The sequence below is a fragment of the Fulvia fulva genome, chromosome 11 (assembly GCF_020509005.1).
Source record: "Fulvia fulva chromosome 11, complete sequence".
NCBI classification, from domain to species: Eukaryota; Fungi; Ascomycota; class Dothideomycetes; order Mycosphaerellales; family Mycosphaerellaceae; genus Fulvia; species Fulvia fulva.
This window is the reverse complement of record NC_063022.1, coordinates 1254896-1271034: the sequence shown is the minus strand read 5'-3', so window position 1 is coordinate 1271034 and position 16139 is coordinate 1254896. Positions and strand designations below refer to the sequence as shown.

General features: G+C 53.1%; 9 protein-coding genes across 9 annotated transcripts; 3 read left to right on the top strand and 6 right to left on the bottom strand.

The window, feature by feature from the left end:
- Positions 1-507: 507 nt before the first annotated feature.
- CLAFUR5_12882 (uncharacterized protein) lies at positions 508-1797 on the bottom strand (the record flags this gene model as incomplete). Its single annotated transcript, XM_047912030.1, has 1 exon — positions 508-1797. The coding sequence occupies one exon, from the start codon at positions 1795-1797 to the stop codon at positions 508-510; it is 1290 nt and encodes a 429-aa protein (XP_047768387.1).
- Positions 1798-1927: 130 nt separating this feature from the next.
- On the top strand, positions 1928-2143 carry CLAFUR5_12881 (uncharacterized protein; the record flags this gene model as incomplete). Its single annotated transcript, XM_047912029.1, has 1 exon — positions 1928-2143. The coding sequence occupies one exon, from the start codon at positions 1928-1930 to the stop codon at positions 2141-2143; it is 216 nt and encodes a 71-aa protein (XP_047768384.1).
- A 544-nt stretch (positions 2144-2687) lies between these two features.
- CLAFUR5_12880 (uncharacterized protein) lies at positions 2688-3233 on the bottom strand (the record flags this gene model as incomplete). The annotated part of the gene is made up of 1 exon (XM_047912028.1): positions 2688-3233. The coding sequence occupies one exon, from the start codon at positions 3231-3233 to the stop codon at positions 2688-2690; it is 546 nt and encodes a 181-aa protein (XP_047768385.1).
- A 132-nt stretch (positions 3234-3365) lies between these two features.
- Positions 3366-3650, bottom strand: CLAFUR5_12879 (uncharacterized protein; the record flags this gene model as incomplete). The annotated part of the gene is made up of 1 exon (XM_047912027.1): positions 3366-3650. One exon carries the CDS (start codon positions 3648-3650, stop codon positions 3366-3368), a length of 285 nt encoding a protein of 94 aa, XP_047768055.1.
- Positions 3651-4001: 351 nt separating this feature from the next.
- On the bottom strand, positions 4002-5156 carry CLAFUR5_12878 (uncharacterized protein; the record flags this gene model as incomplete). Its single annotated transcript, XM_047912026.1, has 1 exon — positions 4002-5156. One exon carries the CDS (start codon positions 5154-5156, stop codon positions 4002-4004), a length of 1155 nt encoding a protein of 384 aa, XP_047768054.1.
- A 936-nt stretch (positions 5157-6092) lies between these two features.
- CLAFUR5_12877 (uncharacterized protein) lies at positions 6093-8847 on the top strand (the record flags this gene model as incomplete). Its single annotated transcript, XM_047912025.1, has 6 exons — positions 6093-6249; positions 6298-6877; positions 6930-7047; positions 7102-7291; positions 7364-7998; positions 8053-8847. 6 exons carry the CDS (start codon positions 6093-6095, stop codon positions 8845-8847), a joined length of 2475 nt encoding a protein of 824 aa, XP_047768134.1.
- A 33-nt stretch (positions 8848-8880) lies between these two features.
- On the bottom strand, positions 8881-10800 carry CLAFUR5_12876 (putative beta-glucosidase C; the record flags this gene model as incomplete). The annotated part of the gene is made up of 1 exon (XM_047912024.1): positions 8881-10800. The coding sequence occupies one exon, from the start codon at positions 10798-10800 to the stop codon at positions 8881-8883; it is 1920 nt and encodes a 639-aa protein (XP_047768133.1).
- Positions 10801-11780: 980 nt separating this feature from the next.
- Positions 11781-13653, bottom strand: CLAFUR5_12875 (Membrane-bound O-acyltransferase GUP1; the record flags this gene model as incomplete). Its single annotated transcript, XM_047912023.1, has 2 exons — positions 11781-12737; positions 12787-13653. 2 exons carry the CDS (start codon positions 13651-13653, stop codon positions 11781-11783), a joined length of 1824 nt encoding a protein of 607 aa, XP_047768132.1.
- Positions 13654-13918: 265 nt separating this feature from the next.
- CLAFUR5_12874 (Actin-related protein 4) lies at positions 13919-15458 on the top strand (the record flags this gene model as incomplete). Its single annotated transcript, XM_047912022.1, has 3 exons — positions 13919-13952; positions 14009-14088; positions 14139-15458. The coding sequence occupies 3 exons, from the start codon at positions 13919-13921 to the stop codon at positions 15456-15458; spliced, it is 1434 nt and encodes a 477-aa protein (XP_047768131.1).
- Between the last annotated feature and the right edge of the window lie 681 nt (positions 15459-16139).

The following is a 16139-nucleotide window of genomic DNA, read 5'->3' as shown; positions in this document are numbered from 1 at the left end:
GGTCTGGATCCTGAACAAAATCATGCCGTTCTGCACGCCATAAGCTAGACATTACCTTGCAATACACTCTTCGGACATGTCACGAGAACAGAATACCACACGCCTCGAACCTCTACCGCGCAGGGCTGCAGCACGAGAAACACAAATCGGTGGCGCGATGAAGTGGCGGCGGTGGCTCCGATCTGTGCTCTGTTGGGCAAGTCTGACTGCGATAACCATTTTGGTCTTTGTGAAGACAAGGATGGTACCCGAAGGACTGACGGCGTCTACGGACTCGTGAAAACAGCATCAGCCATCTCAAGTCCTTCCCTTAGGCCATGTCTGACCCCAATTTGGTCGATGAATGTATCTTTCTTGGACTCTGGCGATCTCAGGCGATGAGAAGTCAGTCGCGCATTGTGATAGGGAACTTGTGACATTACCTGCATGCCACATTACATAACTTTAATGATACCAGGGTATCTATGCAACTTTTCTGTGCTGCTTTCTGCCAATAATTTCCACCCCTCACGAGAACGTGATCAACCACCCATCGCCCTCACGCTCGCCCTTCGCATTCATGCCACCCCACATCACCACTTGATGACCATCACCAGTCACATCGTAACCAAAGTACGCTCGAGGACCAGGATGTACTTTACCTTCACCCTCGGGCAAGTCCTCTGGCGGCTGGACTTCGACCTCAGCCCAGCTGTGGCTCCCAGTATCGTAGCCAAGCTTCGAACGAATCGCATCTTTGATCGCCGCGGGCTTGATGGCATCTGCAAGGCTCGTGGTGACTTTTGCTTCGGGCTTGCTGGATCCAACTTGGTATGTCCAGAGGTCAGACCATTGTGTCGGATCTTCAGTCTCGTTGGGAGATTTAGTCTCATGTGTTGAGGGGTTCTGGCGAGCTCCGAAGAAGTAGAGGAGGTAATTGCGGCCATAGCCTGTTGAGACTGGGACAAGTCCTCCGCCAACTCTTGGTCTGGGACCCGGTGCGAGTGGGTTTATGGGGAAGGAGTGGGTTTGCCATTCGGCTTTCTCGGGGTTGGTGGTGTTCAGGGTGTGAACGTCGCTGCTCATGGGTTCGTTGGAGTGGATTAGGTGCAGTGTGCCTTCGACGAGCGCGGCGTTGAGGGTCGAGACTGGGGCGGATGCGAGGGGCGTCCATTTCCGTGAAGAGTAGTTGAAGTGCCACACATCTTTGAGCTCTTGTCCCTCAGCATCAATACCGCCGTAGAGGACGAGATTATTGTTGTGTTCAAAGAGCTTGGCAGAGTGCCTTTGAACAGGTGCGACGCCAGACTCTTCGGCGTCGAAACGCTGCCATGCTGACTTGGCTGTCACGTAGAGCCAAAGGGTCGAGTCACGGTCGACAAGCTTTCCATCTTCGTCCACGCCACCAAAGACAGCGACGCAGATGTTCAAGTGGCTTGCGGCGTGCTTGGTGCGTGGTGCTGGAAGTCCGTCTCCATCTATCTCGTCCGCGATTGCTGGAAGTATGGAATAGGCAGACTCTGGTTCTTCTGGCTTCTCGGTGTGCTGGAGGTTGATCGAGTGCATCTCATTGCCCGCAAGCTTCCCGTCTAGCTCTCCACCAAAGATGTATGCGCGGTGGCCGACCACATTGATGCTGTTGTTGGATCGTAGCAGAGATAGTCTTGTTCCATCATCTTGTGTTGTCACAATCTGTCTGAAGTGCGCTTCGAGTGGCATTGTCGGCTTCGCGACCATGTAAGCGCCAACGCCGGCTTGCACACCCGTGGACACCACTTCCTCGGCGGCCCATGCTCCTGCTGCTACCTCTGCTGCCATAATGTTTCGTTGTTGGTGAAGTCGTTTCTAAGCTGATTCTTGAACATTGAATGGTGTTGGTGTTCATGTTGTTTTGGGCTGAGCTTCCGACGTCATTGCCCCATTGCTCACCGTGCACGGGATCTCGGACATGAAGCAGGGAGGTCTGGCCGCACCATTCTGCTGGTACAAGGCGCGACAGCAAAACGTTCACGGAGCATTGGAAATCGGTCTACCAGAAGAAAGAGCGAAGGTCAATGTTCCCATGCCGTTCATCTCGGGTGACCAAGATGCTGTCTGTCTGGCTAAGGATATTCTGCCAGTGAAAGAAGCTGGCTGGATTGCTGCCAGATCTGGAGATGCATGAGCTTCACAGCGCACATTGGTTGCCGTACGAGAAGCCGGAGGAGGTTACTGCTCTGCTAACGGATTGGCTCCAAAAGAAGGATCTGTGATATGATGGACGTTTTAGCGGTTGTGCGACGCCTCGTGCCATACTGACTCGACCAAGATGCGCGACTGAGTGTCTCGACTTGACTCACGGTGGTACTTGGGATGGCGATTTGCTCATCGGGTCTACCAATGGCTTTGATAGCAGTGCTTACTGTGGTCCACTGCTGAGCAAGGACATGTTTAGCAAGAGTTATAGTGGAGGGAAGGCGGATGTGCCGAAGTGGTGAGTGAGGTCAGAGGCGGCGGTGCATGGACAACATGGGGCAAGGGGTAGGTGCAGAGCATTGGGGTCTTGCTGTTACGCTCATTACCGGAAATATCTTGCTTTTGCTGTTCTCGTGCATGTCGCTAGCACTTGCCCGCCGCTGGACACTTTGACAGCGCACTGACGTCGTTGCCTTGTGTCCAGACCGTTCTGCCATGCAGATCCCTAAACCCTCGAGCCTTTCCCCATGTCTCTAGTCTTCCCAGTCGATAGTGTACTTAGTGCTGACCTTGTAAATCTCGAGCACCTTCTCGATCATTTCCCAGTCTGTCTCGACAGCATAGAGCTCCCGCGCGATCTTCATTGCACCTCCTGCAACATTCGAGTCCGGGTCATTTCGCTCGCATTGTGCAATGCCAACAGCTTCGCGCGACACATGGAGCTTGATCCAACGCATCAGGTTGGTCCAGCTCCGCGGATCGACCGTACCGAAAATTATGCTAGACTTTGGGGTCTGCTTTCGGAAGAATGGCCGTGCGTGCTGGTGCCAGGAACGTGCTACAGCTGGGTCGAAATTGTGGACATGAATGTCGAAGTCGTTCTCATAGTAGTAGATTATTGATGCTTCCTTGCGAGTTTGACGGCAGGTCGCGAGGAGGGCCGGTTGCTGGAACGTAGTTTGGGTGATCTGAGTTGTGTGTTCGCATAGTGTAAAGCGGTAGATGTTGTTGCGAAGCTCAGCAGGCATTTCGAGTAGGCGGCAGTTTGTGCTGTCCTTTGTGGTGGTAGTTGACGCCATGATGTCGAGGCGTGATGTTGTCTATTCTCTTAAAGAAACCAAATATTTTGAGGGAAGCCGCTAAATGCGCCGCACGGACTTCCTTAGCACGTGCTCAAAGACCTCGATTCACCACATGAGTAATCTTCGCATTCACCGATCCGGTTTCATGTTCAGCATCTCAATCAACCTCCCCGTGCCTTGCGATTGCTTCTGCCTCGCCATTTCGCCCTGCTTGTACGTCTCGCCAAGGCCAGGAATGATCTGCACGAAGAGGTGCTTCTTACGGACCACAAGAAAGATGACAGCAATCACAGCGCAGCCTCCAACGACTCCAAGAGCGATGCCGATGTTACGTCCTGTGTGGGTAGTGGTATTCTCAGCCAGGGCTGTAGTCGCGAAGCAGCATGCCAACAACAGTAGTGGGCTTGGCGACATCGTGTGTGGTGTGGGAAGGTGTATTTGATCCCCAGGTCTTGATGTTGAATGTGGTGACAAGATGGCAAGTTATATGGTGTTGTTGGACGTATAGAAGGATCAAACTCGAAATTCGCATGTAATAGCTCAGCTTGATTCTCAGCCGCACGCTGTGTCACCATCTTGGCAGCGGGATCATTGGAATACGATCTTGGACTAGCGAGGTCCGTTGACAACACCGCACATAGCGTGCATCACACATTTTAACGCTACATGTGAGCTTGAGTGACCTGAATGTCTTCTTCGAGTACCTTTAGCATGTCTGTGGGTCCCGAGAGAATAGACTGGCGGGCCTAATGTCGTAGACGGCAACTACGTGCCTACCTTCTTCGCGAGCTCCGCTGGGAGCCACTCCTCGAACAGCTCTCTCACAGCCTTCATGTCCGCTTCAACACAAGCGTTATGTGCCTCGCCACCTCGAGGTTCGCTGACGAAAGAGGAGCCTGTAGTCAGCCAAGCCGCGTCTTTCTCGTCAATGTATGTGCTGCTGTCATTGATCCATGACGTTCCATTACTGTCACAAAAGCTCAATCCGAACGCATGTAGCCGGTTCAGCACATTGTTTATCTTTGTTCTCCAAGCTGCACTTCTGCGCAGTATGTCTTCTGTGTCGGCTTTGTCGACATCGCGAACAACATCCCACATTGTATCGTTACCAGTCCAGGAGATGAGTATGCCAGCTAAAAGCTGCTTGGGGGAAGATTCTGAAGACCCATTATCTTCGACTCGCTCGTCCATTACGATGCCCAGTACGCTTGCGAGCCCCGGAATTGGCTCCGGACTGAGCCTTTGCATCGTTTCGTGGAGTCTCAATGAGCATTTGATGCTGTCTAGCGAGTAGCAGTGCATTGCGCCGCTTTCTACGGACTTTGACGGCTTTTCATATCCCTTGAAGCGAGCAATTTGTCCATCTGCAATGTGCACCTTGCGAGGTGGCACTTTCCAGTTCTTCTCGCAATCGAGAACCGTAAGCTGATGGCAGTTTACCTTGGGAATGCCGTCGAGCAAGCCTTCAAACATATCAACGCCGTATGGCCGAAACTCGTATGCAGGTATGTCTTCGGGACCTTTGGAAATCTTGGTAGCCACACCATTCTGTGCGCCATCTTGCTTGACTACTTGCAAGCTGTAGCTCGGAGTGTGCAAGTAATCTCCTAGAGTGATCCAGTAGGTCACTTCCGGCGCCAGCTCGCGGAGCTGTTGGAGACTTGCTGTGATGACGAGTGTGGCCAGGTTCCGCCACTGCTCAACCCAATTGCGTCCAGCCGGAGTCTTAGGATCAAATGGTTCGATCAGAGGCCTCCAGGTGTCATAGAAAGGCGTTTCACGGACGTCATCTCCGCTTACATCTATGATGAAGCGTTTGCCATTGCGAAAGAAATAGACATGGCACATTTCCTTCTTGTCGTCCTGCATGCCGTACCGGACGACATGCGTAGTGCCATCAAGCTCCAAGACGGTGGACATGGTATGTATCTTGAGGTCGACGGCGAGCCTAGAGAAAGTGCAGATAATGTTGTGTTACTTGTCTACGTGATGTCGGACAAGCAGCTTTCCTATTAAACTCACACAGATATGACCATCACACGAAAGATGTTGCCTAGGACGGCCACGGGCAGGAGGAGATGTGGACTCGTAGTTGGTGGTTGGTCTCCGACGAATCCTTCGTGTGGCCCAGTGTCGAGCCAACTATCGTCACTGCATCTTGTGGAGCCATGACGGCGTTGCCCTGATGTTAGCGACCCCTGTGCATCTGTGTCAGACTGTGTACGGTCTTATGCACGAACTTGGAGATGATGGGTAGGATGTTGGAAATGTCGTCGATACGCCACGCTCTTGTCCCAAGTGGTCGCTAGAACTAAGATTACCCCACGATTCCACGAAGAACTTCCCGTGATCGGGAGAAGATGTTAGCGGAAATTGCAGGTGGTCTGATCCGTAGGAGCTAGATTCGGGTCATCCTCACAATTCATTCCCACGTCTTGCTTCCTAACAACATCCTTGTGCACTCTCGGAACGGCTCGTCTGCCAACCCAGCTAGGCACCTTCTCTGCAACCACCTTGGAGCACGGATCCCAAGTTGGTATGGCTGCTGGGTCGGCGCTCCCGAGCTGTGCGGTCCGCATCCTGAACCACGAGGAAGCCTGTGGCGTGCGCCGCTCCCTACGCCATCTTTCACTAGATCAATCTGGACGTGTATATGGCGAATCGTCAACGCGGACATGCGTCTCTGGACACTAGCAAATTCAACCGGGCGGTCGAGGCTCAAAGACAGCCAGCCACGATTCTTGTCCGTTTGCAATACTCTGCGATACATACGACGGCCGGATGAACCATTGTAGGTAGACGTGCTGCCTTTTCCCTTGTTGTTCTCCGGCATACCCCACTGAAGGTCCAGTCAGTATGTCGACCAAGCCTACTGCAACAAAGCCATCACCAAGCGGCAAGCAGAGCACAATTGACAAAGCAGGAGCGAATAAGCTGGTAGACGCCGTTGCAGCAGTCCAGAAGACAGACAGCGTGACAGATGCTAAGGACGACGCAGTGGCGAGCAAGAAGCGTTAGTGCATCGCAAACAAGAAGTTTACATAAGCTGACAATCGTTCAGAAGCTATGGACGATGCCGTGAATAGGTTTCAAGAGATCTCAAAGAAGCTTGGTGGTGCATCACAAGCGCAGGCGTTCTTCGCGACGTACGGCACAGACGGCTTCAAGCCAGAAAAGCCAGAAGCTGAGGAGAAACCTGAGGCTATCGTGCCGAAGGAGATCACCCTCGACTCCGAGATCAAGGACCGTGAAGGCAAAGGACTTGGTCTTCCCACTCGTCCAGATGGCTTTGGAGCATCGTACATCAAAGAAGATCCGTGGGCAGTTGAAGAGATTAACGCAGCTGAAATTGCCACTCAACTGGATGAAGAGCAATGGAGTGGCGTTCTCGACACGACGAAAATGCTTCACGGCTTTGTCATTAGCAATGCTCCTGGTATGGCGGGCACGTTGTCCCGAGCGAGATTTGCAGCCTTCGCTCTAAAGCCCTTGCCAGGCAAAGCACTGTCAGAGGCTATCACATCGAAGCCGCATTTCGAAGTTTTCGACAATTCTTCCATCACAGTGAAGGAAACCAAGACCCAACTCGAGAAATCGATGGCACAGAATGGTTTCTCTTCGAGCGCAATCGAAGCATCTGTGTGTAAGTGATCATTGCGAGCAATGATAGGTCTTCTCATACTGACTTGACAGTGGTGCATCGACTCCGACCATTGGAGCTTCCGTCTCTGCTTCGCATAAGCAGGAAAGTGAGCAGGGCAAGAACCGCGGAGATTTTGCAGACTGCCAGGAATACACTGCCACCTACAACGTAAAGACGTCATTCCCATCTCGAAGCAGAGACGTCGCTGACTGTCAGCTATAGTTTCCGCGTGCTCGAGTCTTTCTTGACGAGCTGAATTTGCAAATCACCCCAGAATGCGCGACCTTTCTCTTGCGGTTGCGAGAGGCCAACAGAAAGATACACATGAACATCGAGAACGGTGAGAAGCCTGACAAGGACAATGCGATTGAGAAAGCCAACGCGTTGGTACGGCTGTTCTTTCAACGCTTCGGTAATTTTGCTCTCTCTCTCACACACACAAGCCATATTGAAGTCCGTATTCAAGTCTGACGCCCAGTTTTAGGACACATATTTGCAACGTCATTCCAGCTTGGAGGACAGCTGACCGCTACCAAATCTGCAGAGTCGATCGCCTCGACCTCTGAAACTTCCAAACGAGACGCCATGCAACAAGCCGCTGCAGTCAGCGTCGGTTTCAAGGTTTTCTCGGCCTCCACGAGCGTCAGCAGAGGCTCGTCTCAGGAAGAAAAGAGCGCTGCTTCGGCACTCGCAAACGACTCTGCTCTTGCTTGGTCGGCAAGAGGCGGCAATACGTTGTTATGCGCAAACCCACCAGAATGGGCCAACTCAGTGGCGAACCACGAGACTTGGCGTGTCATCGAACAGGAGAACATCGAGGTCATATTTGATTTGATCGGCAAGCTTACCCGCGTGAACGATGATACGCTGGCCGAATGGGCAGATATACCTACCATCTTCAACGATAAAGCACAGAGGGAGTTCCAAGTGCAGCCTGATATCCCGCCAGGAACTTGGACCGGCAAGATGTCATTGGAGACGTTAGATGGCAGAAAGATTGTGCTTGACAAAGATGGCCAGCTACGCTTGTCCTCAGAGGCCAACGCTACCGCGGCGGTGCTCACTGTACTTGATGCAGATATGAAGCGATCGGCCGAAGTCACTCCAGCAATGGCACAGGTAAGTCTGCCACGAATACTCCTCCCGAATCGTTCTTACTGACCATGGTCATAGCTTTACGCCGATCATCCCCTCTTCCTTGTGACGGGCAAGACTCCTGCTCGCAAGACCGAGCTAGGCTCCCAGATCCCTGGTCTTTGGGTCGACACATCCTCTGGCAATGCCGACGGCAGCATCAAGTCAGAATCCAACTCCGGCAGGAAGATCTGCCGATGGTCTCTGCGACCCGGTACCCCAACTTTCGGACAGGCTCTCACTCCCAATGTCGGCTTCAAAATCTCCGACGGAGACCAGGTTACATTGTCCTGCCACTCGTACCACTCCGGAGGCACATTTACCGACACCACCGTACCGCCCTTCTTCTCACCTTGTGTAGTCCGTAAGGACAACGAGCTCAAAGTCTTCAAACTCGACGAAGCCTTCCTCCGCCAACTCATGCCGCGGGAACAGAGTGAGAGCCTTGCGAGTCTCGGCTTCCTGCGCAGTGGCACCAACGACGTGCCCCTCCAGGGTCTGCTGGAACTAAGCGATGTAGGGCGATTGACTGGTAGCGGCGTATTGCAGTTGGACTTTTATCGAAAATTCCTCGCTACCAAGGACGTTTTAAACAATCTGACGGAGGACCTCAAGACAATCATTACACCTGTAGGGTCCGATGAGTGGTTCGTGAGCGACCCAGCCCGCTATATGAGAATCATAACGGAGAAGCCGATCACAGCTCAGACCAGGATTGTGGATTTGTGGGCATTCTTGGTCGAGCGGGAAGTGAGGACGTATGGCGAGAAGTGGGCGAAGGAGACTGGCTTTTCGACTGATCCGGTCGTGTTCAAGGTGAAGTTTGTGAGCTAGTACCTAGCTGGGATCTATCTGAAAGTTTGTGAATCAACACGCATGCTTCTCATACTCCAACCCATGTCCAAACTTGAAGACGGGATCCGTCGTATCGAACGGCACATCCTCATCACTCGCCTCAACCGCCTCATCGCTTCTTGGCAAATCGAAAGGCAACTTGCCCTTCGGCGCCGCACCATCGACTCCCAACACAATATCCAAGAACGTCTCCGAACTACTTCCATAACTCGCCAACAGCGCCGCTGCGCCCTCTGCGACCTCGGGGATAGCAGCAGGTCTATCAAGGTAAATGTCCACAATAGTAGGGACAGCCTCGAAGATTGCTGCTTGGCGCGCTCGTTCAGTGGCATTGAACTCTAGTGATCCAGCATGGTAGTTGGCCTCGAAGCCGCCCGGGCGTGGCTCGTATGGTGCTTGCAGACGGATGAGAGCTATGTCTGCCTCCTCCGGGGTGTCGACTACGGTCACAGGCCGGGAGCTGAGAAAGGTAGAGTTGAAGCCTTCGACGTAGACTTTCGTGGAATTGTCGCTGTTCACCTTCAGGGGCAGGATAGTACCATTATTCGTCAAAAGCGTGAAAGATGCCCGCTGCGCCTCAGCTCCGAGTTGACGGAAGTATGGATTTCCCACGATCTGCGCCGCTTCGTCGACATCTACGAATGGATTCTCAAAGAGGCCGAGGGCGAATTTCTCCCGCAAGAGACGACGGATCGAAGTGTTGAGACGTGCTTCTGAGATGGTACCTTCGTTGACGAGTTGGACGATCAGTTCAGGTCTTGCTTCGCCGCCAAATTGGTCCACGCCCGCGTTCAGGACTCGTGCTGCGCGCTCCGTTTCGCTGAGATACTCGACGCCCCAGGCACGAGCTGGCATGTCTTGACCTGCGATCACAGTATCCGTAATAAGGCCCCAGTCCGAGCAAACGATCCCGTTAAAGCCAAGCTCGCCGCGAAGCAGGTCTGTGATGATATACTTATTGAACGAGAAGCCCGCCGGCTCGATCTCCATGCCATTGTGCTCGGCGCCGATGGGACGGGAGTAGTACGGCATCATCTGCCGCGCGCCGGCAGCGATAGCAGCTCTGAAAGGGATGAGGTGGTGGTCGAAGTTGTTTCCTGGGTAGGTTTGGTTCTTGCCGTAGGTGAAGTGGCTGTCCTCGCCGTTCTCCATGGGTCCGCCGCCGGGGAAGTGCTTGGTGACTGTGGTGACGGAGTGCGTACCAAAGGACTCGCCCTGGAAGCCTTTGAGGTAGGCGACAACAAGCTCGCTGGTGAGGTCGGCGTCTTCGCCCATGGTGCCACCGATACGAGCCCAGCGGTATTCTGTTGTGAGGTCGATTTGAGGATGGAGGGCTGAGCGGATGCCGATTGCTTTGTACTCTGCTGCAGCGATTTCTGCAAACTTCTGGACGATCTCTGCGCTTCGCAATGCCGCGAGACCTAAGCTCTGGGGCCATGCTGAAAATTGGTTGGCGGCGATTGCACTACCGACGGCTTCTGTTGAGGAATGTCTGGGATCTGAGGATAGTGTGACTGGGATGCCAAGGCGTGTGTTTAGAGCATATTCCTGAAGACGGTTATACCATTGTGCTGTTTGTCGAACATTGGTGACCTGGCCTACGAGGTTGAAGTGCGTCATATGCTTCTCGAGGACGTAGTTGTCGGTGCCGTTGGATCTCGATGTTGTGAGTGAGAGCGTTCCATTGGGACCTTGTGCCAGTTGGGTGTGGAAGAGTTGACCAGCTTTCTCCTCAACGGTCATGCGAGCTAGAAGGTCCTCGATTCTGTCGTCGATGCATAACGAGGGATCTTGGTATGGTAATGTTGTGTTGGATGTTGATCGCGGGTGTGGCGATCTGGAAGCCAAGGACTTCTTTGGGAGGTTTGAGCATGATGCTGTTGAGGCAGTCAATGCCAGCAGAAGCTGGAGCATCATCGCGTTGGCACCCATGTCGGAAGTAGATGTAGTACAACGCACAATCGATTAACTCTGGTGCCCGGGTACCTTCCGACTTTATGTGATCGTCCATCGCGGCCCCAAGGCACGCAGAGCCGCAGCTCCACCACCCACATGGCAGCGTAGCATCACCGAACCAACTAATGCCCAAAACGCATTCTCCATAATGTGCTCCACGAGAACTAGTCGCCACTTCATTCTTCTCTCTCAAGCACCGGCAAGTATGCTCGGACCACAAACCAAGGCGAGAGAGTACCCAGATCGTGTATGCCTGCAATTGCCGACGATGAACTCTTCCTTGGCAGTCTTGGCTGAGGTCGTGTTACGCGATGTTTCGCTCCGAATTGTGCATAACATACCGAATTGCCGGAGTTGTTCCCCACGCTTGCCTGCATTCTCCATCTTCCTCCGCGAAGGCCAAGCTTTGTCTCCGCAACGGGGTGTCTCGTGGTTGGCAAGGCCCATATATTATGGCAGGCATGGTCTGCAGGCGAATGTCCACTTCTTTGTGGTTTTGGTGGCGGCCGATTTCGATAGTCGATGGAGCTTTGGTGGGGAGCGAGCATTTGCGATTCTCGCTGGCTTGCATCTTCTAGGGTTTCGGCAGGGTAGCCGAGGTATTGCATATGCCATGCCTCGAAGAACCAAGAGCTTGGGACTTGTGCTGTCGTTTGTTGTCCTGCATAGAACCATGGCTGGGAGTAATTGCTGGTACAATGATGGGAAAGAACTCATCCGTACGTCTCGCCTGAGTCTTGCTTCTCCGTTCCCGAAGCCAGCTTCAATTTCGCTTAGATTTGTCGTCCGGTTGTCCACGTTGATTACCTGCGCCAGCGAACATGTCACGTTACTGCACTTCAGTAGGCATATGCCATCAGTGTCATGTCGGTTGCCATAAACGACGCGAGAAGAGAGGTTCTTGCCTGAGCTTTGTTGTATGTCAGCATATTCATACAAATCATATGTATACATACTCAACATTTCAGGTTGACGCCTCGTCTCTTCTCACTCTCCCGGACCTCGAACATGACTTGAACGCCGACAAACAGCGTCGCCATGGCCGCAAGCAAGAAGACTCTTCCGCCCCAGCTTCCAACAATGCCCTCGACCAGGCCCTTTAGACCATCAAGACCAACAGCAAAGCCGACCAAGTTGGCTGCCATCATCATGAGAATGTTACCGACGGCTCCGATGCCACAGATGACCCTGTACTGGTTCGGTCGATTCTTCCACTTCTTCGCAGGGAATGCTAGTGTGGCCAGGATCTCGGGTAGCACGAACAGTGTGATCAGCCATCCCCACATGAGTAGCTTGAGGTTTATATCGTGCCATAGAGCCACGAAAGTGAAGACTGCCAGGAAGTTGGCGATGCCGTGAATCTTCGACTTGCCAGAACCTCCAAGTGGGATGTAGATGTATCGAACGACGAAGCGATTGAACGATCGATGCCAGCCACGCCAGAAAGCGAGTGCCGAGTAGTTGTCTGACATGCAGCGGACCATGTTCTCGGGTGGATCGATGCCATCAATCAGACTCCAGAGTCGGAAGAATCGCCATGGTAGTAGGAGCTTCAGCCAGATGACGTGGAGGTTGAAGTAGCCGAGCATGCTGAGTTGGAATGGAGTGTATTGGTTCCAGTCCGGGTTTGATTTCGAAATCGCCACTGCGTAGAGGCAATGCTGTACGACTTCCATGCAAAGCAAGCACAAGATGAAGCGGATGGCATATGGAAGGATCCGGTCCCGGGATATGCTAGGAAGTGGATAGCGGCATTGCGCGATGTAGTCGTTGAAGTTGACGATGGGACCTGCGAGGTAGAGTGGCGAGTATAGAACATATGCGAGGTAGTTGCGGAAGGTGAAGTCGGAGGGTCTCGCGCCAGTGCTAGTCCTTTCGCGCTCGGGCAAGTTGGCGGGATCGAGGTTCTTCTTCTGGGATCATCAGCATGTCTTCAATCATCATCAATCACGATGCACGTACTTCGATGGGACTGCTCGCTCTGCGGTCTAACATCCACAAGTGATCAAAGTTGAACGCAATCAGGCGCAGAACAGTGATGTTGAACAGGATCTCCCACCTAGGCAGAAGGCCACCATAAGTGTCGATCCAAGCACCCCAGTTATCCCCGGGAGCAACATTAGCTTTGTCGGCGGCAGTCGTGGTTGGTGGCAATGTGACGGCTACTATATCGGAAAACTTGTAGCCATGGCAGAGCTCATTCGCAAACAGAATTGCAATGTTGAAGATCCAGGTTGTGCTCGCCACATACTGCCTGGGCAATGTCGTAGCGACTTGATAGTTGAGGTACAGAATGATCAGGACTTTGATTGCAGATACGCCGTGCAGTGCAAGAAGGAAGATCATGGCGAAAGCTAGGTCGAAGGTGACTCGTGATTGAAGTCTCGTATCTGCAGTCTGTGTTGGGTCCTTGCTGACGGAGGTGGCTGACCCATTCAGTGCTGTTCCATTGGCAGAGGCGGCATCCTTCCCGACGGTCAAGTACTCATATGCTCGTCTAAGTAGTGGATGCAGTACCAAGAGCAGGGCCATGTAAGGTATGTTGTCCCGAAAGCCAGCATATTGACTATCTGAGTTATCGACCTTTCGTCCTGGGATCCAGCCATCGTCCAGCAGTGGCTCGTAGTGTTGATATTGCGGATGTGAGGGTACCGATACATCACAGACTGCCTTGATCATAGCAGGAACGATGGTGATGAAGACCACGTAATAGGCATAGTACTCTGGACTCGGCCATTTTGATGCTTGGGCAGTGGGTAATGCCTGACCCGTGGATGAGGCGAACCGTGTGTCGAGGGTCTCGACTTTGTATAGATGCCGTAACTTCATCTTTGCGAGGGTGTTGTTCTGATGTTGCCAGAAAGGAGATGTGCAATGCCAACAGTTTGTCCCCTTGTGATTGGCTGGACACTTCAAGGGCGCACAGACGCGTTTCTTCCGTCGCGACTTTCGGCGCGCAACTTGTATGAAGCGATGCCATACCTCCACACAACATTGATTCATTCATCGACTTCTTCTGCACTATTGAAAAGGCCCGCCAGAGTCGCATAAGGCTACGGAAACTGCATGTGAAGTCTCAGCCTCTCCCGTCACCATGGCGTCCACCCTGCCACCGACTCAAGCTCCAGGTAAGGCATTGGAGGAGCATAGGAAGCATGGCCAGCACTAATGCTGTCATGTGTAGCGAATCAGGAATACGCTGGTGACGAGATCAATGCGCTCATACTCGACCCCGGCAGCTACTCGACAAGAGCCGGCTTCGCAGTATGTAATCTGGACATTTGCGACCACGACACGAAGCTAATCCGTGACAGGGCGAAGACACTCCCAAATCCGTGGTACCCTCCTCATACGCTGTCCGCGATGGGTCGAAACTGTTCGGCGAGAACGCGATCCATCTCTACCAACCTGGATTGGAGATACGGAATCCTTACAACAGCGACGGCATAGTGGACGACTGGGACACGGCATCACGATTATGGGAGTACAGCGTTACATCGAGACTGACGGGATCGCGGCAGACACCACCTTCGCGCAATGGCCTGAACAATCTGTCAGAACAGGAGAAGAAGGACGCAGAAGGAGACACAGCAATGGATTTGGACGAGCAGGCAGAACAATTGGACGACCAAGAGAAAGTGCTTGGCGAGTACCCGCTGTTGATGAGCGAGCCGGCGTGGAATCCTCAAAAGGCGCGAGAAAAGACGATGGAGATTGCCATGGAAGAATGGGGCGTGCCTGCCTTCTTTCTGGCTAAGAACGGACAGCTCGCGGCATACTCACAAGGAAAGGCTACTGCACTTGTCATTGACATCGGGCACTTGAACACATCGATAACGGCGCTGTGGGAAGGAATGGTGCTGAAGAAAGGATGTGTCCACACTCCACTAGCGGGCAACTGGATCAACGAACAATTGCGACTCATGTTTAGCAGCATGAGCGCACCGCTCACACCCCACTTCATGGTGAAGACAAAACAGCCAGTCGATGCCGGTGCACCTTCGAACGCCACATACATCCAGTTCCCGAAACCGCCGACAGACTCGTTCCGAAGACTAGAGGAAGAGAGGGTCTTGACGGCATTCAAGGAGAGCGTGGTGCAAGCCTGGGGAGGACCCAGTCGACTGGAGAACGGCCCAAGTCAAGGTGCGACTACCAACGCTGACTACGTTCGAAGTCTGCCTCCGAAGCCTTTCGAAATGCCTGACGGCTGGAACCAAGTCTTCGGCATCGAGCGCTTCAAGGTCGCAGAAGGCCTCTTCGACAGCGCTGCTGCATACACAGATGCATCACATCCGGCACCATCGGGCGAGCAGACCATTGTATCAGCAGCAAAGAACGCCATCAACGCCTGCGATGTCGATACAAGGCCACATCTGATGAATAACATCATCCTCACTGGAGCCGGATCTCTCATCGCAGGCCTACCCGAGCGGATACAGTCAGATCTGCAGGCTCTCTTCCCCAACCCAAAGATTCGTGTCATTGCCAACTCTAACAGTGTTGAGCGAAAGTATGGTGGATGGATTGGTGGGAGTGTTTTGGGTAGTCTGGGGACGTTCCACCAGATGTGGATCTCGCGGCAGGAGTATGAGGAGTTTGGTGCGGCGATTATCGAGAAGAGGTGCAAGTAGTGTTTCGTGACATGGGAAATGCTGAGCGGCTTCGCAGGCTGTATGACCACTGTATGACTTGTCCTAAGTAGAAGCAAATGGAAGACGTGATACGAAGCCGCCATCCTGGCATCGAGCAGCTCCACCAGTGTACTGCATGGTCTGGCGCAGCACCAAAAATCAGGGAACGAACACGTTGCGCAGCTGTGCATCAGCTCTTTGGTCGCCAAATTGTCGTCATCCGCGTCGCTGAAACTGTATACTGCGTTCGCTTCGCCGCTGGTTGTTGTCCACTGGTTTGACTGGTCATCACAAGGTCCACAAAGAAGCACAACCGGCATCGACATCGAAAACTCTCCTTACGGAACGATTGTCAACCACCTGCGCTACTTCCGCTGCGTTCCACCCCGAGGCCCGCCTGCAATCCACTAGGCTCGGAGCGACTCTTTGATTTCTTCCACCACAGTGTTCATTGCAGTCCGCGGCGTTCTAGGGGTCGAAGGCGCACTGCCTAGGCCTTGGCACACAGCTGATAGTGTGGTCGAGAGGCTTGTTCAGACCCCCAGTTGTCCAGGACGAGAACAGAGTATATCACGATCGGAGCCGAAGGCTAACCATCCATGATGGAGTCCAAGCTGTATGACGCCGTGCCAGATGGCTGTTTTAGGCTTCTCTCATTCACAGACGACAGTGGCTTGACTT